The sequence below is a fragment of the Colias philodice genome, chromosome 5, assembly GCF_061535455.1.
Source record: "Colias philodice isolate Cphi_HAF_F1 chromosome 5, ilColPhil1 Martin Lab GWU primary, whole genome shotgun sequence".
NCBI lineage: Eukaryota > Metazoa > Arthropoda > Insecta > Lepidoptera > Pieridae > Colias > Colias philodice.
Window position 1 is genome coordinate 1911985 of NC_143090.1, and position 26334 is coordinate 1938318.

The following is a 26334-nucleotide window of genomic DNA, read 5'->3' on the forward strand; positions in this document are numbered from 1 at the left end:
ACAGCAGTTATATGTGGTACAACTAACACGATCCTTTTACATAAGTACCTATACGCAACATCGAGAGAATCAAAGGATATTTTATACTAGTGGTCCGCCCCGGCTTCGCCCGTGGTACATATTTCGCAATAAAAAGTAGCCTATGTCCTTTCTCGGGTATCAAAATATCTCCATACCAAATTTCATGCAAATTGGTTCAGTAGTTTAGGCGTGATTGAGTAACAGACAGACAGACAGACAGAGTTACTTTCGCATTTATAATATTAGTATGGATTTCCTCAAATTTCTAAAAATATATTATGTTGACTTTTCTAACACAGTGAATAGAGGAATGCATTCATGATGACTTCAAGGGCTTTAATAAAAAAAAATGTTGTGTGGTTTTATGAAACCACGGTAAAAGTGAAACTGTTCGAACGGTTCCGAACACTGCTCTGTGTAGCGCATGTCGCGTGACGGTCGGCTGCCGAGTAGGTATACCTACTCGGCAGCCGCGATACACGCGACATGCGCTACACAGACCAAACAGTTTGAGACGATGTAATAAAAGTTTCACTTTAAAAATAAAACATTTAGAAATTTTTTATGGCTTAAAAAATTTATGATATTCAATCAACAAAATGTTATTTCTTATGAAGTATTTTAATATGCTATAAATTCGGAATGATGAAATTGGAGGCTATAGGTATTGTAAAGACATTTAAAAAAATGTAAAATAAAACAACAATATATTTTGTGCAACATTATTTTTTATTTCCAAATTTATTTTGCACTGGCATATCTATATAATATTATTTACACATCACAAAAATAGCATTTCTTTTACAAAACAATATTGCAAATATACTTAAATTATAAATAACAACCATAAAGGAATTCGCACGGGTGCTGCAGGTAGAAAAGCGTAATCTGTAATAGAAAGAAAATCAAATTATTTACTTGTTAAAATAATAGAAATTTCCATAAAAATTAGGAAATAACTTATGGAAATCGATTAAATATTATCTTTTAATTAACATTGGTGTAATTGATACTGCAAGAGCGAATAAACCATTAGATTTAAGAAGTAGGGTAACCACACTCACTGTAGAACAAACTGCAGGGGCCACACTCACTGCAGAACGTAGCGCAGCAGCCACACTCACTTTAGAACGTAGCGCAGCAGCCACACTCACTGTAAAACCGAGAGCAGCGGCCACACTCATTGTAGAACGTAGAGCAGCGGCAACACTCACTGCAGAACGTAGCGCAGCAGCCACACTCACTTAAGAACGTAGAGCAGCTGCCACATTCACTGTAGAACGAAGGGCAGCGACCACACTCACTGCAGAACGTAGCGCAGCGGCCACACTCACTGTAGCACGTAGCGCAGCGGCCACACTCACTGTAGCACGTAGTGCAGCCGCCATACTCACTGTAAAACGAAAAAAAGCAGCCACACTCACTGCAGAACATAGAGCAGCGGCCACACTCACTCTAGAACGTAGAGCAGCGGCCACACTCACTGTAGAACAAACAACAGCGGCCACACTCACTGTAGAACGTATAGAAGCGGACACACTTACTGTAGAACGTAGTGCAGCGGCCAAACTCACTGTAGAACGAAGTCAAGTAGCCATACTCACTTTAGAACGTAGAGCAGCGGCCACACTCACTGCAGAACGTAGCGCAGCGGCCACACTCACTGTGGAACGTAGGGCAGCAGCCACACTCACTCTAGAACGTAGCGCAGCGGCCACACTCACTATAGAACGTATAGAAGCGGCCACACTTACTGTAGAACGTAATGCAGGGACCAAACTCACTGTAGAACGAACTATAGCAGCCATACTCACTTTAGAACGTAAAGCAGCGGCCACACTCACTGGAGAACGAAGCGCAGCAGCCACACTCACTGTAGAACGTAGAGCAGCGGCCACACTCACTGTAGAACGTAGCGCAGCGGCCACATTCACTGTAGAACGTAGTGCAGCAGCCACACTCACTGTAGAACGTAGAGAAGCGGCCACACTTACTGTAGAACGTAGTGCAGCGGCCAAACTCACTGTAGAACGTAGTGCAGCCGCCACACTCACTGCAGAACGTAGCGCAGCGGCCACACTCACTGTGGAACGTAGGGCAGCAGCCACACTCACTCTAGAACGTAGCGCAGCGGCCACACTCACTATAGAACGTATAGAAGCGGCCACACTTACTGTAGAACGTAATGCAGGGACCAAACTCACTGTAGAACGAACTATAGCAGCCATACTCACTTTAGAACGTAAAGCAGCGGCCACACTCACTGGAGAACGTAGCGCAGCAGCCATACTCACTGTAGAACGTAGAGCAGCGGCCACACTCACTGTAGAACGTAGCGCAGCGGCCACACTCACTGTAGAACGTAGTGCAGCAGCCACACTCACTGTAGAACGTAGAGAAGCGGCCACACTTACTGTAGAACGTAGTGCAGCGGCCAAACTCACTGTAGAACGTAGAGCAGCGGCCACACTCACTGTAGAACGTAGTGCAGCGGCCGAACTCACTGTAGAACGAAGTCAAGCAGCCATACTCACTTTAGAACGTAGAGCAGCGGCCACACTGACTGTAGAACGTAGTGCAGAAGCCACACTCACTGTAGAACGTAGAGCAGCGGTCACACTTACTGAAGAACGTAGAGCAGCGGCCACACTCACTGAAGGACGTAGCGCAGCGGCCACACTTACTGTAGAACGTAGAGCAGCGGCCACACTCACTGCAGAACGTAGCACAGCAGCCACACTCACTTAAGAACGTAGAGCAGCGGCCACACTCACTGTAGAACGTAGGAGGCGGCCACACTCACTGCAGAACGTAGCGCAGCGGCCACACTCACTGTAGCACGTAGTGCAGCCGCCATACTCACTGTAAAACGAAGAAAAGCAGCCACACTCACTGTAGAACGTAGAGCAGCGGCAACACTCACTGTAGAACGTAGAGAAGCGGCCACACTCACTGTGGAACGTAGTGCAGAAGCCACACTCACTGTAGAACGTAGAGCAGCGGTCACACTTACTGTAGAACGTATAGAAGCGGCCACACTTACTGTAGAACGTAATGCAGGGACCAAACTCACTGTAGAACGAACTATAGCAGCCATACTCACTTTAGAACGTAAAGCAGCGGCCACACTCACTGGAGAACGAAGCGCAGCAGCCACACTCACTGTAGAACGTAGAGCAGCGGCCACACTCACTGTAGAACGTAGCGCAGCGGCCACATTCACTGTAGAACGTAGTGCAGCAGCCACACTCACTGTAGAACGTAGAGAAGCGGCCACACTTACTGTAGAACGTAGTGCAGCGGCCAAACTCACTGTAGAACGTAGAGCAGCGGCCACACTCACTGTAGAACGTAGTGCAGCGGCCGAACTCACTGTAGAACGAAGTCAAGCAGCCATACTCACTTTAGAACGTAGAGCAGCGGCCACACTGACTGTAGAACGTAGTGCAGAAGCCACACTCACTGTAGAACGTAGAGCAGCGGTCACACTTACTGAAGAACGTAGAGCAGCGGCCACACTCACTGAAGGACGTAGCGCAGCGGCCACACTTACTGTAGAACGTAGAGCAGCGGCAACACTCACTGTAGAACGTAGAGAAGCGGCCACACTCACTGTAGAACGTAGTGCAGAAGCCACACTCACTGTAGAACGTAGAGCAGCGGTCACATTTACTGTAGAACGTATAGAAGCGGCCACACTTACTGTAGAACGTAATGCAGGGACCAAACTCACTGTAGAACGAACTATAGCAGCCATACTCACTTTAGAACGTAAAGCAGCGGCCACACTAACTGGAGAACGAAGCGCAGCAGCCACACTCACTGTAGAACGTAGAGCAGCGGCCACACTCACTGTAGAACGTAGCGCAGCGGCCACATTCACTGTAGAACGTAGTGCAGCAGCCACACTCACTGTAGAACGTAGAGAAGCGGCCACACTTACTGTAGAACGTAGTGCAGCGGCCAAACTCACTGTAGAACGTAGAGCAGCGGCCACACTCACTGTAGAACGTAGTGCAGCGGCCAAACTCACTGTAGAACGAAGTCAAGCAGCCATACTCACTTTAGAACGTAGAGCAGCGGCCACACTGACTGTAGAACGTAGTGCAGAAGCCACACTCACTGTAGAACGTAGAGCAGCGGTCACACTTACTGTAGAACGTAGAGCAGCGGCCACACTCACTGAAGAACGTAGCGCAGCGGCCACACTTACTGTAGAACGTAGAGCAGCGGCCACACTCACTGCAGAACGTAGCACAGCAGCCACACTCACTTAAGAACGTAGAGCAGCGGCCACACTCACTGTAGAACGTAGGAGGCGACCACACTCACTGCAGAACGTAGCGCAGCGGCCACACTCACTGTAGCACGTAGTGCAGCCGCCATACTCACTGTAAAACGAAGAAAAGCAGCCACACTCACTGTAGAACGTAGAGCAGCGGCAACACTCACTGTAGAACGTAGAGCAGCGGCCACACTCACTGTAGAACGTAGTGCAGAAGCCACACTCACTGTAGAACGTAGAGCAGCGGTCACACTTACTGTAGAACGTAGAACAGCGGCCACACTCACTGTAGAACGTAGCACAGCGGCCACACTAACTTTAGAACGTATTGCAGCCGCTTCACTCACTGTAAAACGTAGAGCAGCGGCCACACTCACTGTAGAACAAACTACAGGGGCCACACTCATTGTAAAACGTAGCGCAGCGACCACACTCACTGTAGAACGTAGAGCAGCGGCCACGCTCACTGTAGAATGTAGCGCAGCGGCCACACTCACTGTAGAACCAAGTAAAACAGCCACACTTACTGTAGAACGTAGAGCAGCGGCCACACTCACTGTAGAACGTAGGAGGCGGCCACACTCACTGCAGAACGTAGCGCAGCAGCCAAACTCACTGTAGCACGTAGTGCAGCCGCCATACTCACTGTAAAACGAAGAAAAGCAGCCACACTCACTGTAGAACGTAGAGCAGCGGCCACACTCACTGTAGAACGTAGAGCAGCGGCCACAATTACTGTAGAACGTAGTGCAGAAGCCACACTCACTGTAGAACGTAGAGCAGTGGTCACACTTACTGTAGAACGTAGAGCAGCGGCCACACTCACTGTAGAACGTAGCGCAGCGGCCACACTCACTTTAAAACGTAGCGCAGCAGCCACACTCACTTAAGAACGTAGCGCAGCAGCCACACTCACTGTAAAACCGAGAGCAGCGGCCACACTCATTGTAGAACGAAGGGCAGCGACCACACTCACTGCAGAACGTAGCGCAGCGGCCACACTCACTGTAGCACGTAGCGCAGCGGCCACACTCACTGTAGCACGTAGTGCAGCCGCCATACTCACTGTAAAACGAAAAAAAGCAGCCACACTCACTGTAGAACGTAGAGCAGCGGCCACACTCACTCTAGAACGTAGAGCAGCAGCCACACTCACTGTAGAACAAACAACAGCGGCCACACTCACTGTAGAACGTATAGAAGCGGACACACTCACTGTAGAACCAAGTAAAACAGCCACACTTACTGTAGAACGTAGAGCAGCGGCCACACTCACTGTAGAACGTAGGAGGCGGCCACACTCACTGCAGACTACTAGCGCAGCGGCCACACTCACTGTAGAACCAAGTAAAACAGCCACACTTACTGTAGAACATAGAGCAGCGGCCACACTCACTGTAGAACGTAGGAGGCGGCCACACTCACTGCAGAACGTAGCGCAGCAGCCACACTCACTGTAGCACCATACTCACTGTAAAACGAAGAAAAGCAGCCACACTCACTCTAGAACGTAGCGCAGCGGCCACACTCACTGTAGAACGTATAGAAGCGGCCACACTTACTGAAGAACGTAGAGAAGCGGCCACACTTACTGTAGAACGTAGTGCAGCGGCCAAACTCACTTTAGAACGTAGAGCAGCGGCCATACTCACTGTAGAACGTAGGGCAGCGGCCACACTCACTCTAGAAAGTAGGGCAGCGGCCACACTCACTGTAGAACGTATAGAAGCGGCCACACTTACTGTAGAACGTAGTGCAGGGACCAAACTCACTGTAGAACAAACAACAGCGGCCACACTCACTGTAGAACGTATAGAAGCGGACACACTCACTGTAGAACCAAGTAAAACAGCCACACTTACTGTAGAACGTAGAGCAGCGGCCACACTCACTGTAGAACGTATAGAAGCGGCCACACTTACTGTTGAACGTAGTGCAGGGACCAAACTCACTGTAGAACGAAGTCTAGCAGCCATACTCACTTTAGAACGTAAAGCAGCGGCCACACTCACTGGAGAACGTAGCGCAGCAGCCACACTCACTGTAGAACGTAGAGCAGCGGCCACACTCACTGTAGAACGTAGCGCAGCGGCCACACTCACTGTAGAACGTAGTGCAGCAGCCACACTCACTGTAGAACGTAGAGAAGCGGCCACACTTACTGTAGAACGTAGTGCAGCGAACAAACTCACTGTAGAACGTAGAGCAGCGGCCACACTCACTGTAGAACGTAGTGCAGCGGCCAAACTCACTGTAGAACGAAGTCAAGCAGCCATACTCACTTTCGAACGTAGAGCAGCGGCCACACTCACTCTAGAACGAAGAGCAGCGGCCACACTCACTGAAGAACAAACAACAGCGGCCACACTCACTGAAGAACGTAGCGCAGCGGCCACACTCACTGTAGAACGTATAGAAGCGGCCACACTTACTGTAGAACGTAGAGCAGCGGCCACACTCAATGTAGAACCAAGTAAAACAGCCACACTTACTGTAGAACATAGAGCAGCAGCCAAACTCACTGTAGAACGAAGTTAAGCAGCCACACTCACTGTAGAACGTAGAGCAGCAGCCACACTCACTGTAAAACGAAGTAAAGCAGCCACACTCACTGTAGAACGTAAAGCAGCGGCCACGCTCACTGTAGAATGTAGCGCAGCGGCCACACTCACTGTAGAACCAAGTAAAACAGCCACACTTACTGTAGAACGTAGTGCAGCGGCCAAACTCACTGTAGAACGAAGTAAAGCAGCCACACTCACTGTAGAACGTAGAGCAGCGGCCACACTCACTGTAAAACGAAGTAAAGCAGCCACACTCACTGTAGAACGTAAAGCAGCGGCCACGCTCACTGTAGAATGTAGCGCAGCGGCCACACTCACTGTAGAACCAAGTAAAACAGCCACACTTACTGTAGAACGTAGTGCAGCGGCCAAACTCACTGTAGAACGAAGTAAAGCAGCCACACTCACTGTAGAACGTAGAGCAGCGGCCACGCTCACTGTGGAATGTAGCGCAGCGGCCACACTCACTGTAGAACCAAGTAAAACAGCCACACTTACTGTAGAACGTAGAGCAGCAGCCAAACTCACTGTAGAACGAAGTTAAGCAGCCACACTCACTGTAAAACGTATAGCAGCGGCCACACTCACTGTAGAACGTAGAGCAGCGGTCACACTCACTGTAGAATGTAGCGCAGCGGCCACACTCACTGAAGAACGTAGTGCAGCCGCCATACTCACTGTAAAACGAAGAAAAGCAGCCACACTGACAAAAGAACGTAGCGCGGCGGCCACACTCACTGTAGAACGTAGCGCAACGGCCACACTCACTGTAGAATGAAGTGCAGAAGCCACACTCACTGTAGAACGTAAAGCAGCAGCCATACTCACTGTACAACGAAGTAAAGCAGCCACACTCACTGTAAAACGTAGCGCAGCGGCCACACTCACTGTAGAACATTCTACAGCGGCCACACTCACTGTTGAACGTAGTCCAGCTGCCACACTCACTGTAGAACAAACTACAGGGGCCACACTCACTGTAGAACATTCTACAGCGGCCACACTCACTGTTGAACGTAGTCCAGCTGCCACACTCACTGTAGAACAAACTACAGGGGCCACACTCACTGTAAAACGTAGCGCAGCGGCCACACTCACTGTACAACCAAGTAAAACAGCCACACTTACTGTAGAACAAAGAGCAACAGCCAAACTCACTGTAGAACGTAGTGCAGCGGCCAAAGTCACTGTACAACGAAGTTAAGCAGCCACACTCACTGTAGAACATTCTTCAGCGGCCACACTCACTGTAGAACGTAGTCCAGCTGCCACACTCACTGTAGAACAAACTACAGGGGCCACACTCATTGTAAAACGTAGCGCAGCGACCACACTCACTGTAGAACGTAGAGCAGCGGCCACGCTCACTGTAGAATGTAGCGCAGCGGCCACACTCACTGTACAACCAAGTAAAACAGCCACACTTACTGTAGAACGTAGTGCAGCGGCCAAACTCACTGTAGAACGTAGAGCAGCGGTCACACTCACTGTAGAATGTAGCGCAGCGGCCACACTCACTGAAGAACGTAGTGCAGCCGCCATACTCACTGTAAAACGAAGAAAAGCAGCCACACTGACAAAAGAACGTAGCGCGGCGGCCACACTCACTGTAGAACGTAGCGCAACGGCCACACTCACTGTAGAATGAAGTGCAGAAGCCACACTCACTGTAGAACGTAAAGCAGCAGCCATACTCACTGTACAACGAAGTAAAGCAGCCACACTCACTGTAAAACGTAGCGCAGCGGCCACACTCACTGTAGAACATTCTACAGCGGCAACACTCACTGTTGAACGTAGTCCAGCTGCCACACTCACTGTAGAACAAACTACAGGGGCCACACTCACTGTAGAACATTCTACAGCGGCCACACTCACTGTTGAACGTAGTCCAGCTGCCACACTCACTGTAGAACAAACTACAGGGGCCACACTCACTGTAAAACGTAGCGCAGCGGCCACACTCACTGTACAACCAAGTAAAACAGCCACACTTACTGTAGAACAAAGAGCAACAGCCAAACTCACTGTAGAACGTAGTGCAGCGGCCAAAGTCACTGTACAACGAAGTTAAGCAGCCACACTCACTGTAGAACATTCTTCAGCGGCCACACTCACTGTAGAACGTAGTCCAGCTGCCACACTCACTGTAGAACAAACTACAGGGGCCACACTCATTGTAAAACGTAGCGCAGCGACCACACTCACTGTAGAACGTAGAGCAGCGGCCACGCTCACTGTAGAATGTAGCGCAGCGGCCACACTCACTGTACAACCAAGTAAAACAGCCACACTTACTGTAGAACGTAGTGCAGCGGCCAAACTCACTGTAGAACGAAGTAAAGCAGCCACACTCACTGTAGAACGTAGAGCAGCGGCCACGCTCACTGTAGAACGAAGTTAAGCGGCCACACTCACTGTAGAACGTAGTCCAGCTGCCACACTCACTGTAGAACAAACTACAGGGGCCACACTCATTGTAAAACGTAGCGCAGCGACCACACTCACTGTAGAACGTAGAGCAGCGGCCACGCTCACTGTAGAATGTAGCGCAGCGGCCACACTCACTGTACAACCAAGTAAAACAGCCACACTTACTGTAGAACGTAGTGCAGCGGCCAAACTCACTGTAGAACCAAGTAAAACAGCCACACTTACTGTAGAACGTAGAGCAGCGGCCAAACTCACTGTAGAACGAAGTTAAGCAGCCACACTCACTGTAGAACGTAGAGCAGCGGCCACTCACTGTAGAACCAAGTAAAACAGCCACACTTACTGTATAACGTAGAGCAGCAGCCAAACTCACTGTAGAACGAAGAGCAGCGGCCACACTCACAACAGAACGTATCACAGCGGCCACACTCACTGTAGAACGTAGCGCAGCGGCCACACTCACTGTAGAACGTAGCGCAGCGGCCACACTCACTGTAGAACGTAGCGCAGCGGCCACACTCACTGTAGAACGTAGCGCAGCGGCCACACTCACTGTAGAACCAAGTAAAACAGCCACACTTACTGTAGAACGTAATGCAGCGGCCAAACTCACTGTAAAACGAAGTAAAGCAGCCACACTCACTGTAGAACGTAGAGCAGCGGCCACGCTCACTGTAGAATGTAGCGCAGCGGCCACACTCACTGTAGAACCAAGTAAAACAGCCACGCTTACTGTAGAACGTAGTGCAGCGGCCAAACTCACTGTAGAACGAAGTAAAGCAGCCACACTCACTGTAGAACGTAGAGCAGCGGCCACGCTCACTGTAGAATGTAGCGCAGCGGCCACACTCACTGTAGAACGTAGTGCAGCAGCCACACTCACTGTAGAACGTAGAGCAGCGGCCACACTCACTCTAGAACGTAGAGCAGCGGCCACGCTCACTGTAGAATGTAGCGCAGCAGCCACACTCACTGTAGAACGTAGAGCAGCGGCCACGCTCACTGTAGAATGTAGCGCAGCGGCCACACTCACTGTAGAACCAAGTAAAACAGCCACGCTTACTGTAGAACGTAGTGCAGCGGCCAAACTCACTGTAGAACGAAGTAAAGCAGCCACACTCACTGTAGAACGTAGAGCAGCGGCCACGCTTACTGTAGAACGTAGAGAAGCGGCCACACTTACTGTAGAACGTAGTGCAGCGGCCAAACTCACTGTAGAACGTAGAGCAGCGGCCATACTCACTGTAGAACGAAGTGCAGCGGCCACACTCACTGTAGAACGTAGAGAAGCGGCCACACTTACTGTAGAACGTAGCGCAGCGGCCACGCTCACTGTAGAATGTAGCGCAGCGGCCACGCTCACTGTAGAACGTAGTGCAGCCGCCACACTCACTGCAGAACGTAGCGCAGCGGCCACACTCACTGTGGAACGAAGGGCAGCGGCCACACTCACTGTGGAACGTAGCGCAGCGGCCACACTCACTGTAGAACGTATAGAAGCGGCCACACTTACTGTTGAACGTAGTGCAGGGACCAAACTCACTGTAGAACGAAGTCTAGCAGCCATACTCACTTTAGAACGTAAAGCAGCGGCCACACTCACTGGAGAACGTAGCGCAGCAGCCACACTCACTGTAGAACGTAGAGCAGCGGCCACACTCACTGTAGAACGTAGCGCAGCGGCCACACTCACTGTAGAACGTAGTGCAGCAGCCACACTCACTGTAGAACGTAGAGCAGCGGCCACACTCACTCTAGAACGTAGAGCAGCGGCCACGCTCACTGTAGAATGTAGCGCAGCAGCCACACTCACTGTAGAACGTAGAGCAGCGGCCACGCTCACTGTAGAATGTAGCGCAGCGGCCACACTCACTGTAGAACCAAGTAAAACAGCCACGCTTACTGTAGAACGTAGTGCAGCGGCCAAACTCACTGTAGAACGAAGTAAAGCAGCCACACTCACTGTAGAACGTAGAGCAGCGGCCACGCTCACTGTAGAATGTAGCGCAGCGGCCACACTCACTGTAGAACCAAGTAAAACAGCCACACTTACTGTAGAACGTAGAGCAGCAGCCACACTCACTGAAAAACGTAGTGAAACCGCCATACTCACTGTAAAACGAAGTTAAGCAGCCACACTGACTATAGAACGTAGCGCGGCGGCCACACTCACTGTAGAACGTAGAGCAGCGGCCACACTCACTGTAGAACGTAGAGCAGCGGCCACACTCACTGTAGAACCAAGTAAAACAGCCACACTTACTGTAGAACGTAGAGCAGCGGCCACACTCACTGTAGAACGTAGGAGGCGGCCACACTCACTGCAGAACGTAGCGCAGCAGCCACACTCACTGTAGCACGTAGTGCAGCCGCCATACTCACTGTAAAACGAAGAAAAGCAGCCACACTCACTCTAGAACGTAGCGCAGCGGCCACACTCACTGTAGAACGTATAGAAGCGGCCACACTCACTCTAGAACGTAGCGCAGCGGCCACACTCACTGTAGAACGTATAGAAGCGGCCACACTTACTGTAGAACGTAGAGCAGCGGCCACACTCACTGGAGAACGTAGCGCAGCAGCCACACTCACTGTAGAACGTAGAGCAGCGGCCACACTCACTGTAGAACGTAGCGCAGCGGCCACACTCACTGTAGAACGTAGTGCAGCAGCCACACTCACTGTAGAACGTAGAGAAGCGGCCACACTTACTGTAGAACGTAGTGCAGCGAACAAACTCACTGTAGAACGTAGAGCAGCGGCCACACTCACTCTAGAACGTAGAGCAGCGGCCACACTCACTGAAGAACAAACAACAGCGGCCACACTCACTGTAGAACGTATAGAAGCGGCCACACTCAATGTAGAACCAAGTAAAACAGCCACACTTACTGTAGAACATAGAGCAGCAGCCAAACTCACTGTAGAACGAAGTTAAGCAGCCACACTCACTGTAGAACGTAGAGCAGCGGCCACACTCACTGTAGAACGTAGAGCAGCGGTCACACTCACTGTAGAACGTAGAGCAGCGGCCACACTCACTGTAGAATGTAGCGCAGCGGCCACACTCACTGTAGAACCAAGTATTACAGCCGCACTTACTGTAGAACGTAATGCAGCGGCCAAACTCACTGTAAAACGAAGTAAAGCAGCCACACTCACTGTAGAACGTAAAGCAGCGGCCACGCTTACTGTAGAATGTAGCGCAGCGGCCACACTCACTGTAGAACGAAGTAAAGCAGCCACACTCACTGTAGAACGTAGAGCAGTGGCCACGCTCACTGTAGAATGTAGCGCAGCGGCCACACTCACTGTAGAACGTATAGAAGCGGCCACACTCACTCTAGAACGTAGCGCAGCGGCCACACTCACTGTAGAACGTATAGAAGCGGCCACACTTACTGTAGAACGTAGAGAAGCGGCCACACTTACTGTAGAACGTAGTGCAGCGGCCAAACTCACTGTAGAACATAGAGCAGCGGCCATACTCACTGTAGAACGAAGTGCAGCGGCCACACTCACTGTAGAACGTAGAGAAGCGGCCACACTTACTGTAGAACGTAGCGCAGCGGCCACGCTCACTGTAGAATGTAGCGCAGCGGCCACGCTCACTGTAGAACGTAGTGCATCCGCCACACTCACTGCAGAACGTAGCGCAGCGGCCACACTCACTGTGGAACGAAGGGCAGCGGCCACACTCACTGTGGAACGTAGCGCAGCGGCCACACTCACTGTAGAACGTATAGAAGCGGCCACACTTACTGTTGAACGTAGTGCAGGGACCAAACTCACTGTAGAACGAAGTCTAGCAGCCATACTCACTTTAGAACGTAAAGCAGCGGCCACACTCACTGGAGAACGTAGCGCAGCAGCCACACTCACTGTAGAACGTAGAGCAGCGGCCACACTCACTGTAGAACGTAGCGCAGCGGCCACACTCACTGTAGAACGTAGTGCAGCAGCCACACTCACTGTAGAACGTAGAGCAGCGGCCACACTCACTCTAGAACGTAGAGCAGCGGCCACGCTCACTGTAGAATGTAGCGCAGCGGCCACACTCACTGTAGAACCAAGTAAAACAGCCACACTTACTGTAGAACGTAGTGCAGCGGCCAAACTCACTGTAGAACGAAGTAAAGCAGCCACACTCACTGTAGAACGTAGAGCAGCGGCCACGCTCACTGTAGAATGTAGCGCAGCGGCCACACTCACTGTAGAACGTATAGAAGCGGCCACACTCACTCTAGAACGTAGCGCAGCGGCCACACTCACTGTAGAACGTATAGAAGCGGCCACACTCACTCTAGAACGTAGCGCAGCGGCCACACTCACTGTAGAACGTATAGAAGCGGCCACACTTACTGTAGAACGTAGAGAAGCGGCCACACTTACTGTAGAACGTAGTGCAGCGGCCAAACTCACTGTAGAACGTAGAGCAGCGGCCATACTCACTGTAGAACGAAGTGCAGCGGCCACACTCACTGTAGAACGTAGAGAAGCGGCCACACTTACTGTAGAACGTAGTGCAGCGGCCAAACTCACTGTAGAACGTAGTGCAGCCGCCACACTCACTGTAGAACGTAGAGAAGCGGCCACACTTACTGTAGAACGTAGAGAAGCGGCCACACTCACTGTAGAACGTAGTGCAGCCGCCACACTCACTGCAGAACGTAGCGCAGCGGCCACACTCACTGTGGAACGAAGGGCAGCGGCCACACTCACTGTGGAACGTAGCGCAGCGGCCACACTTACTGTAGAACGTATAGAAGCGGCCACACTTACTGTTGAACGTAGTGCAGGGACCAAACTCACTGTAGAACGAAGTCTAGCAGCCATACTCACTTTAGAACGTAAAGCAGCGGCCACACTCACTGGAGAACGTAGCGCAGCAGCCACACTCACTGTAGAACGTAGTGCAGCAGCCACACTCACTGTAGAACGTAGAGAAGCGGCCACACTTACTGTAGAACGTAGTGCAGCGAACAAACTCACTGTAGAACGTAGAGCAGCGGCCACACTCACTCTAGAACGTAGAGCAGCGGCCACACTCACTGAAGAACAAACAACAGCGGCCACACTCACTGAAGAACGTAGCGCAGCGGCCACACTCACTGTAGAACGTAGTGCAGCAGCCACACTCACTGAAGAACGTAGAGCAGCGGCCACACTCAATGTAGAACCAAGTAAAACAGCCACACTTACTGTAGAACATAGAGCAGCAGCCAAACTCACTGTAGAACGAAGTTAAGCAGCCACACTCACTGTAGAACGTAGTCAAGCAGCCATACTCACTTTCGAACGTAGAGCAGCGGCCACACTCACTCTAGAACGTAGAGCAGCGGCCACACTCACTGAAGAACAAACAACAGCGGTCACACTCACTGTAGAACGTAGAGCAGCGGCCACACTCACTGTAGAATGTAGCGCAGCAGCCACACTCACTGTAGAACCAAGTAAAAAAGCCGCACTTACTGTAGAACGTAATGCAGCGGCCAAACTCACTGTAAAACGAAGTAAAGCAGCCACACTCACTGTAGAACGTAAAGCAGCGGCCACGCTCACTGTAGAATGTAGCGCAGCGGCCACACTCACTGTAGAACCAAGTAAAACAGCCACACTTACTGTAGAACGTAGTGCAGCGGCCAAACTCACTGTAGAACCAAGTAAAACAGCCACACTTACTGTAGAACGTAGAGCAGCAGCCAAACTCACTGTAGAACGAAGTTAAGCAGCCACACTCACTGTAAAACGTATAGCAGCGGCCACACTCACTGTAGAACGTAGAGCAGCGGTCACACTCACTGTAGAATGTAGCGCAGCGGCCACACTCACTGAAGAACGTAGTGCAGCCGCCATACTCACTGTAAAACGAAGAAAAGCAGCCACACTGACAAAAGAACGTAGCGCGGCGGCCACACTCACTGTAGAACGTAGCGCAACGGCCACACTCACTGTAGAACGTAGAGGAGTGGCCACACTTACTGTAGAACGTAGAGCAGCGGCCACACTCACTGCAGAACGTAGAGCAGCGGCCACACTCACTGTAGAACGCAGTGCAGAAGCCACACTCACTGTAGAACGAAGTAAAGCAGCCACACTGACTGTAGAACGTAGCGCGGCGGCCACACTCACTGTATTACGTAGTGCAACGGCCACACTCACTGTAGAACGTAGATTAGTGGCCACACTTACGTAGAACGTAGAGCAGCGGCCACACTCACTGTAGAACGTAGAGCAGCGGCCACACTCACTGTAGAACATTCTACAGCGGCCACACTCACTGTTGAACGTAGTCCAGCTGCCACACTCACTGTAGAACAAACTAATTGTAAAACGTAGCGCAGCGACCACACTCACTGTAGAACGTAGAGCAGCGGCCACGCTCACTGTAGAATGTAGCGCAGCGGCCACACTCACTGTACAACCAAGTAAAACAGCCACACTTACTGTAGAACGTAGTGCAGCGGCCAAACTCACTGTAGAACGAAGTAAAGCAGCCACACTCACTGTAGAACGTAGAGCAGCGGCCACGCTCACTGTAGAATGTAGCGCAGCGGCCACACTCACTGTAGAACCAAGTAAAACAGCCACACTTACTGTAAAACGTAGTGCAGCGGCCAAACTCACTGTAGAACGAAGTAAAGCAGCCACACTCACTGTAGAACGTAGAGCAGCGGCCACGCTCACTGTAGAATGTAGCGCAGCGGCCACACTCAATGTAGAACCAAGTAAAACAGCCACACTTACTGTAGAACGTAGAGCAGCGGCCAAACTCACTGTAGAACGAAGTTAAGCAGCCACACTCACTGTAGAACGTAGAGCAGCGGCCACTCACTGTAGAACCAAGTAAAACAGCCACACTTACTGTATAACGTAGAGCAGCAGCCAAACTCACTGTAGAACGAAGAGCAGCGGCCACACTCACAACAGAACGTATCACAGCGGCCACACTCACTGTAGAACGTAGCGCAGCGGCCACACTCACTGTAGAACGTAGCGCAGCGGCCACACTCACTGTAGAACGTAGCGCAGCGGCCACACTCACTGTAGAACCAAGTAAAACAGCCACACTTACTGTAGAACGTAATGCAGCGGCCAAACTCACTGTAAAACGAAGTTAAGCAGCCACACTCACTGTAGAACGTAGAGCAGCGGCCACGCTCACTGTAGAATGTAGCGCAGCGGCCACACTCACTGTAGAACCAAGTAAAACAGCCACGCTTACTGTAGAACGTAGTGCAGCGGCCAAACTCACTGTAGAACGAAGTAAAGCAGCCACACTCACTGTAGAACGTAGAGCAGCGGCCACGCTCACTGTAGAATGTAGCGCAGCGGCCACACTCACTGTAGAACCAAGTAAAACAGCCACACTTACTGTAGAACGTAGAGCAGCAGCCACACTCACTGAAGAACGTAGTGCAGCCGCCATACTCACTGTAAAACGAAGTTAAGCAGCCACACTGACTATAGAACGTAGCGCGGCGGCCACACTCACTGTAGAACGTAGCGCAACGGCCCCACTCACTGTAGAACGTAGAGGAGTGGCCACACTTACTGTAGAACGTAGAGCAGCGGCCACACTCACTGTAGAACGTAGAGCAGCGGCCACACTCACTGTAGAACGTAGAGCAGCGGCCACACTTACTTTAGAACGTAGAGCAGCGGCCACACTCACTGTAGAACGTAGTGCAGCGGCCAAATTCACTGTACAACGAAGTAAAGCAGCCACACTCACTGTAAAACGTAGCGCAGCGGCCACACTCACTGTAGAACATTCTACAGCGGCCACACACACTGTAGAACGTAGTCCAGCTGCCACACTCACTGTAGAACAAACTACAGGGGCCACACTCACTGTAAAACGTAGCGCAGCGACCACACTCACTGTAGAACGTAGAGCAGCGGCCACACTCACTGTAGAATGTAGCGCAGCGGCCACACTCACTGTAGAACCAAGTAAAACAGCCACACTTACTGTAGAACGTAGTGCAGCGGCCAAACTCACTGTAGAACGAAGTAAAGCAGCCACACTCACTGTAGAACGTAGAGCAGCGGCCACGCTTACTTTAGAATGTAGCGCAGCGGCCACACTCACTGTAGAACCAAGTTAAACAGCCACACTTACTGTAGAACGTAGAGCAGTGGCCAAACTCACTGTAGAACGAAGTTAGGCAGCCACACTCACTGTAGAACGTAGAGCAGCGGCCACACTTACTGTAGAACGTAGATCAGCGGTCACACTCACTGTAGAATGTAGCGCAGCGGCCACACTCACTTAAGAACCAAGTAAAACAGCCACACTTACTGTAGAACGTAGTGCAGCGGCCAAACTCACTGTAGAACGAAGTAAAGCAGCCACACTCACTGTAGAACGTAGAGCAGCGGCCACGCTCACTGTAGAATGTAGCGCAGCGGCCACACTCACTGTAGAACCAAGTAAAACAGCCACACTTACTGTAGAACGTAGAGCAGCGGCCAAACTCACTGTAGAACGAAGTTAAGCAGCCACACTCACTGTAGAACGTAGAGCAGCGGCCACACTCACTGTAGAACGTAGAGCAGCGGTCACACTCACTGTAGAATGTAGCGCAGCGGCCACACTCACTGAAGAACGTAGTGCAGCCGCCATACTCACTGTAAAACGAAGTAAAGCAGCCACACTGACTGTAGAACGTAGCGCGGCGGCCACACTCACTGTAGAGCGTAGCACAGCGGCCACACTCACTGTAGAACGTAGTGCAGCGGCCAAACTCACTTTAGAACGAAGAGCAGCGGCCACACTCACTGCAGAACGTATCGCAGCGGCCACACTCACTGTAGAACGTTGCGCAGCCGCCACACTCACTGTAGAACGTAGCGCAGCGGCCACACTCACTGCAGAACGTAGCGCAGCGGCCACACTCACTGCAGAACGTAGTACAGCACAGTCAGCAGGCGCGCGAGCACAGCGGCGCGTCGCTCTCGGCGGTGTAGTTGCGCACGCGGCTGAAGCACAGCGGCGGGAACTTGCCGGCCGCCAGCTCCAGCGTGCTCCACTGCGCCCGCGCTCGCACCGCGTAGTGCAGCCACGACAGCACCGCGTTGCGGCGCGACCGCGCGCTGCGCAACTCGAACTCCTACACATGATGGAACTATTTTAAATTTCGAACGAGAACGCTTAAAAAGTAAACGTTTTTTTTTTGCCTGTTCGTGTTATAAGTGGCCAAGGCACAGGGTGCACATGTTTTTTTTACAATAATAATGTTTAAAATAATGTTAGATGTATTGTTGTTATATAGTTTTGGAAACAATAAACATTTTTAATTTGTTATTTTTTTGTTTCATTTTTATACATATAGACCGGGAGATACTGACACAAAATTTCGAGTCATTTGTAACAGGATGGCGGTTCTACAGGGGTCTTAGTACGCAATGACAAAAAGAAAAACGATGGTGTGAACGCTGGTACCGGCGGCTTAGTCGCGTGGGCGTTAGTCGAACTCGTCGTAAAAATAGCGAAAGTCAAACGATTTGTAACACAAAAATTTTAGAATTTACCGATAGCCCATAAAAAAGAAGTAGGCGGTAGTGTCATGCCATACTTTTCCGGTGTGACTTACAGCCCGCCATACCGACGCAAATGTGTTGATTTAAAAAAAAACAATTCAACCATTTGTACCAGGCTAACTTTTGCACAGGTAACCATCGTCGTGTAGCCATTTACGAAAATCACCATACCATACTTTTCGGACGATTCCAAATGGTCGCCATACCGCCGAAAATCTGCAAAAATTTTTTTTTTTTCGCCAAACTTTTTGTACCAGTATTGCATTTGGATTTTTGGAGAGTATTTGATAAAATGTGACCATTATTATATTTGCCATACTTCTAGTAGGGGGAAAAAGTGCTGCCATACTTCATAAATAAATTTATTATTAATTTATAGAAGTGAAGATTTCTACCACCTAGATCTTTGAAATTTTGTATTTATATTTGTTGAACCTCAAACTTATAGGAAAGATTAATGCCATACTGTTACAAATCGTTCAAAATACGAATAAAATCATACAATAAAAAAAAATCTTATACACATTCGCCACCTCCCACAGGTATGGCATTATCACACTTCTATTTATAATCATTCAGGAGTTGTTGAAAAAAAATTTAGGGTGTTACAAATGGTTCGGCGAAAAAAAAAATTTGCAGATTTTCGGCGGTATGGCGACCATTTGGAATCGTCCGAAAAGTATGGCATGGCGATTTTCGTAAATGGCTGCACGACGATGGTTACCTGTCCAAAAGTTAGCCTGGTACAAATGGTTGAATTGTTTTTTTTAAATCAACACATTCGCGTCGGTATGGCGGGCTGTAAGTCACACCGGAAAAGTATGGCATGACACTACCGCCTACTTCTTTTTTATGGGCTATCGGTAAATTCTAAAATTTTTGTGTTACAAATCGTTTGACTTCGCTATTTTTCCGACGAGTTCGACTAACGCCCACGCGACTAAGCCGCCGGTACCAGCGTTCACACCATCGTTTTTCTTTTTGTCATTGCGTACTAAGACCCCTGTAGAACCGCCATCCTGTTACAAATGACTCGAAATTTTGTGTCAGTATCTCCCGGTCTAATACACAAATTGATTAAGAATAAAATGGCAAACATACAAAATACCATCCCAACAGCAACCGTCAAAATAACAACAGTTAAAACATAAAATGTTACCATATGAAATATCTGTTCGTGCACGTCAGGTGCCTCCTTCCGTCGCGACTTGAATCTCGAGTAATTTGGTTGAGACGCTTTCTTACCGCTGTTTGTCTTCTTTATAACTACCACCACCTGGAACATTGCTTTGAATTTACTAAAAATAAAAGAACTAGGTTCTGAATGTAGGAATAAAGATATGGAAAAAATCTTAAATATTTGGGGGTAGTTAAAAAAAACATGAGTTCGCTGGAAAATGTTGGAGTTTTATTTAATTATGAATAAATTCAGGTTATGGTTATTTTTAGAAAGTAAGAAAAAAACATAGAGGAATTACGGAAATTTGATAACAGCTTGGAATAATATATGGCCCTACCTTTATCCCTATTAAGACTATTGAAATAACAGCTCCATGACCTATAAATTAATTTATTTCGCTACCTTATCCCCCACAAGCCTATAATGCCCCGCGACGATGCCCAGCGAATGCTTTGGGGTTCTGTACTTTAGGTGTCCTACACACTGGGCCGGTTCGTCTGCCGTAGTCCAGGATAGCACTAGGCCTTCTGGGAAAAACCTGAAATATTAAATATGAGCTTTTTGTTTAATTTCAATGATGCTGTGAATGGAGCATCATGTAATACAATTTTTTGGCATATTTTTAAATAGCATTTTTTGTTAATAGTGTTTTTTTAAACAGTTATTACCTTATTTCAAGCGGAGACAACTACTAAGGCATATATACAATTTGTGGGAAATAAAAGCTTGCCAGGAAATATTTCATGTCCATGTCAAATTCATTTTAAAGATATATTGCCATATTTTAACCAATGACAGGTCATTTTTTCAGTATTTTTTTAAATATTTATATTTAAAACAAATAGATTGCACATATATACTACTAACTGTACTACTATTTTTTTTTTTTGCTGATTTTATATTTTCATTTTTCTTCAAAGTATATTCTACCAAAACTTCCGTCTGTTTAGTGTTATTACATAAACCCAAAAGCATAAGTTATTCATCCAAAACTGACCTGAGGTACCGATAATAGTCCACCAGGTACCAGGGCCGATAGAACTGATCCTGGAAGCTGTTCTCCCCATGTCGAAGATACGTCGTCTTGCTGATGTAGCACCCGTTCAGGTTGAGCCGGGGCCGGTCTATGAACATTTGTCTCCAGTTTGGGAACCCGTGGGTACGCGGGGTGCCGCATTCTATTCCCCAGGTGCTGGAATTTTTTTGCTTTTTTTATGTGTAATCTTTACTAATATTATATAGCTGAAGAGTTTGTTTGTTTGAACTTGTTAATCTCAGGAACTCCTGGCCCGATTTGAAAAATTCTTTCCGTGTTAGATAGCCCATTTATCGAGGTAGGCTATATATCACCACGCTAAGACCAACAGGAGCGGAGTAATGCGAGTGAAACCGCCGAGCACAGCTAGTAAAAAATAAAGCTTCATGCTTTATTTTGTAATTTGATGTGATGAGGTTCAATCCAAACTTGAAACAACTTCACACATTTACTACATAATATTACCTTTTAAACCAGCTCAAGAAGACCGTGAGTTGCATTTCAAAAGACACTTATCTTCACAAAAATTGGTGTCAAAAATAGAATAAATAAATTTATATGATACACTTTATTTTACTTCTGACAAACGAACAAACATAAATCTTCAGCACTTGTTGCAAAAAAAACACATTTTTTGCAATTTTTTTTTTTTTTTTTAATTTAGAACACCCTGTATCACTCACCGCACGCACACAGCCCGCCACACGTCCGGCTCGCGCGCACACACGTACAGCCCGCGGCACACGCCCGACACGCGCTCCAGTGAGCCTGCGTCTAGATCTGCGCTTACCACCCACCGCAGGATTAGCTGCACTACCTCATATGGTAGCCAGGAGATGTGACCACCCTGTGTACACCACCACACATTAAATTTCTTTGTATATCACAGAAGTTTTAACATCTTCAAACTGACCAAATCAATCTTAAAATGTTACATCCATTGGTATACATATGTATCTCTTTTGCGCAAGGTATATAAATTTTGGCAATTCTTAGTGAAAAAATTAAGCAGTATTTTTTTGCACCTCTTATTTACATCATTAATGACCAACAAAAATTATAAAGGAGATTGCCCAAGTGACTATGGCACTTGGTATCGCAATCAAACTTATTGTGTCAAGATGAAATATAGCTCAATTTAAAGCTTGATGTTAGTAAAGTTTTTATGTAAATAAGCCGCAGTTCGCGACAATAAAAATAAAACAATAGTTTTATTCAACACTTCAAAAAAATACTTTATCGAGTTTAAACTAACGATAAACGATAAGTTTTACATTTATTACATAGGTAATATTTTAATTTACAAGACAAATGTGAAAAGTAAATCGTAATAAACATTTTTTCAAAATAAATAACGTCGAACAATGCGTCGAACACATTCATTCAACATTCATTTCAAATAGAAACTATGACATATAACGCAGGATGCTTGCAAGAGAGATAGATATATGTGTCAAAACAAAAACTTTTACTTTTATTTCTATTTATTCGGCATAATTTCGACTTAATAGTGATAAATATGATCATAATAAATACAAATAGGAATTAACAATATCACGAACACGTGACACAACTAGTATTTTACCGATTCCATACGTGGTCATACATGTTTCAAAACACAAACTTTTATTATTATTTCAATTTATCCGGTATAATTAAGACTTAATAGTGATACATATGATCATTATAAATGCAAATAGGAATTAACAATATCACGAATACGTGGCACAACTAACATTTTACCGATACCACCCGTGGTCATTCTCCTTTACGCAAAAAAGTAAAATCAAAATAACAAAATAGAGTACTTACAATATATTACCAGAAAATCTTTGCATCGCATTAACAAAAATCCATACCTTAGTAGGAAATTGCGGCTGACACAGATACCCTTTCCTTGCCACAATTCGCTGCAGTCGAGCATGGAGATCCTCTCCCTCCACTGCGTCATAGTCATCATCACTGTCTTCTTCATTATTGTTGCATATTTCCTCAGTTTCAGATTCCTCTACGATTAAGATAATTATGTTATTAAATAAATAAATAAATTACATGATTGCCGTACATCAATATTCTGCTAATAAAAACAACTTTCCAAAGACATCTTTTTATTCAGCTTCCATAATCTAAATTAAATAATTAGGATAGAATGCTCATAATAAATCTTTACTCTAATAAAATACAAAGAAATCACAACTCAATCAATCTCAATCAATCAAATCAAGTGTAACAGTATAAGAGCCGAAAAACTTAAAAATAAGAACAAATATATTTAAAAAGACATATTTTAATAATTATTTTATTAAAGAGCATATTCCTACTTGAAAGGTCGGCAACATACTCACAATGTCTCTGACACTGTGCGTACATATGGGCGACGTGGAGCACTTACCACCAGGTGACGCGTCTGCTCTGTTGCCCCCTATTGCATAAAAAAAAAAAAATTTTACACACCTACAGGAGTGTCCATCCTCATGTCACTCCCATCATAAAGCCTGCTTTCCACATCAGGCAGAATTTGTATAGCTCGCTTATAGTGCTGTATAGCTTCATATAGCTTGCCACCGCGCTCCATCTCCACACCACGCAGGAACAGGTCTTTCGCCTGGAAGGAAATATATTATTTGTGATTATGGAATAAATAAAATATTTTTACTGAGTCAATTTTAAAATTTAAAGTATGGAAGCTATATAAATAATGTAAAAAAAATCAGATGAAAAAAAACTATTTGTTAACAAACAAGTCTAATGGATATTCATAGACAAAATTAGGTCAATTGATCAGTTATTTTTCAAAACTGTAAATCACAAACAACTAATGTGTGTAATAAATTTAAATTCAAACATTTTTTTATTTAGGTCAACACTCTGGCTTATGCTGCACACTCATTTGAGCCTTTCTCTGATGACAATGTTTTTTTTTTTATATAAAATATCAAAGAACCAGAGATAATTATGCATTACTTATGGCAGCCTGGAAAAGATTGCTACCTAGCGATAAGGCCACCGTTTGTACATATTTTCTCTTATTTGTTTTTTATGCATCTCTATTTCTTTTGTGTGTTCAATAAATAATTAAATAAAAATAAATAAATAATAATGACCTTCTCTTCGTCAGTTTGTGGAACATCCTCAACTTGTACTTGTTTTGCCTCTCTCTGTTGAGATGGAGTACCTTCCAACTCACGCTGCCACTGTTGTCTGAATGCAGACAGCTCATCTTCATAAGGTTTATTCTAAAAGCATTTTAGGAATTATATTACGCAAATAGTGATCTTAACAGAATTAACACCAGTGATTACCTCATTACCAAATAACATAGCATATTGCATTTTAAGTAAGTACAAACCTATAAAAGAATTAAAAATACAAATACTTTTTATAAATACAAATATTATAATATTACTTAATATTATTTGTCTTTCTTGACCCTTTAAAAGATCAAATGACATTCTATATTTCATGAAATTGTAGAAATAGATTTAAATGTCTGGAGGTTTATAAGTGCACAAGCGCTGAACGGTTTAAAAAAAATTGATTGTACATACAATAAATAACACATAGAATCATTTTTATCCTTATGTACAACACACAAATTAGATTATTATTACACAACCGCCATATGCCAAAATCAACTCATTAATATTCTATAGCCTTGTGAACATACATACCTCAGTTTTATTATCAATGCTGATTTGTCTCAAGCTATTGTTGACTTCCGCCAAGTCATTGGAAAAAGAAGAAGCAGAGTCATCCTGCTCCTCTCCCTCACAGTCACTTGAACCGGCTGCTCCTGAGCCTGATGCAGAAGCCTGTAACATAAGGCAACAAAATATAACATTGGTGCTTGTTTATAAACATACGTAACCTATGGTTTTATTGTCATACCATTTTACTTGTTCTGTGCAAATCGTATTTTTTAAAACGAAATTGATGATCATTAACTGTTTATCTTTTTTATTTGGAAAAGTAATTAAAATTTTGTTAAAACTTTTATTGATAGCAATATTTTTATGACGTTTGACAGTTTTGAGTTTAATGCAGATTTGACTTTTGAGATTGATCGCAAAAATTGACATTTGCCAACCACAGAACCTCAGAGGAATAAACCTATAGAGTTCTTATATTGAGACAGAACAAAATACATATTTTCTAATCTACTTACTCTTAGTCAATAACAGCATAAGTCAGATTGAGATAGCGATAGAGTATCTGCACTGTCTTCAAACGTAGCGCGCCGGCAGTCAGTTTGTTTTCCAACCAGCTGGTGGGCTCAGTGCGTCAAGTGTTTTTAACGAAATATTTAGTAAATATAAAGTGTATAGTGTTTCTTTTTATTTGTCAGTGTGCTAAAATGACTATTGTATGTTTAGCTACCGGCTATTACTAGTCGAATGGGAGTTTTGGATGAAAACAATGAAAAAATATCTTTCCATCGGTAAGTGATTTTCAGCAAATTGATAAATATTTATGTTCTAACCCTATTTGAAGGTTTTATCAAGCGCTTTTTTATAAGTTTATGTTGTAACTGTAACATTTACCCACTTTATGGGGTTGTGGAATACAAAAGAATTAAATAATTTTTAAAAAATGTCACAATATTATCAAGTTTGGCATTTTGTTTACCACCGTAGTGTTGTAACACATCTAGCGTATATTATCGATTTATGACAAAAAATCTATTTCATATTAACGTTGATTTATTTATTTTGTTTCTTATATCAGATTTATATGTAGTTGTTGTAGCAAATAATTGATGTAAATTTTCTACAGCAGGAAAATAAAAAATACCACGTGGTTGTTTTATTTGACTTATCTGTTTAGTTTGTTTTTTCTCTTTTAGATTATTAATAAATTCATTTTGTTTTAGATTTCCAGAGCTAAATAAGAAATGGGTATAAAACATGAGACGTGTAGATTGGACGCCGTCGAAATTTGCTAGATTGTGTTCACTGCATTTCGAGCCTGCGTGTTATCAAGATGGATACTCTAGAAGAATTGTGCAATCTTACGCTTACGTTTTTTTTGTTCCTTTAGATAATAAATACATTTGTGTGTGAGTGAATTTTTATTTGGAATTTTTTTTACACATTTACTATTAATGTGTAACTATGTGAAAATTAAACGGTTGATTAAATGACAGTTCTCATAGATGAGAAACTACTATTGAAATACATACTTAATATACATGCGTTTTCAAAGAAAAACCCGCATAGTTCCCATTCCTGTGGGATTTACGGGATCAAAAGTAATTTTTCCAAATTTCATT

General features: G+C 46.1%; 1 protein-coding gene and 1 long non-coding RNA gene across 4 annotated transcripts; one reads left to right on the top strand and one right to left on the bottom strand.

The window, feature by feature from the left end:
• Window positions 1–729: 729 nt before the first annotated feature.
• LOC149488276 (F-box only protein 9) lies at window positions 730–25113 on the bottom strand. 3 transcript variants are annotated; one of them, XR_016315636.1, is made up of 11 exons: window positions 24954–25113; window positions 24737–24877; window positions 24170–24301; window positions 23520–23670; window positions 22925–23073; window positions 21749–21912; window positions 21027–21221; window positions 20432–20567; window positions 20009–20125; window positions 18179–18419; window positions 730–909 (listed from the first exon to the last, which is right to left on the bottom strand). XR_016315636.1 is itself a non-coding variant. In XM_089695447.1 (11 exons), the coding sequence occupies exons 1-10, from the start codon at window positions 24954–24956 to the stop codon at window positions 18231–18233; spliced, it is 1377 nt and encodes a 458-aa protein (XP_089551573.1). In that variant the 5' UTR covers window positions 24957–25113; the 3' UTR covers window positions 730–909; window positions 18209–18230. The 3 variants fall into 3 exon arrangements, 1 of the variants encoding a protein (XP_089551573.1); XR_016315637.1 differs by having other exon boundaries at window positions 18149–18419; XM_089695447.1 differs by having other exon boundaries at window positions 18209–18419.
• Window positions 25114–25161: 48 nt separating this feature from the next.
• LOC149488277 (uncharacterized) lies at window positions 25162–26125 on the top strand. Its single transcript, XR_016315638.1, has 2 exons — window positions 25162–25503; window positions 25936–26125. It is a non-coding gene; the product is annotated as an uncharacterized LOC149488277 (long non-coding RNA).
• The last annotated feature ends 209 nt before the right edge of the window (window positions 26126–26334 follow it).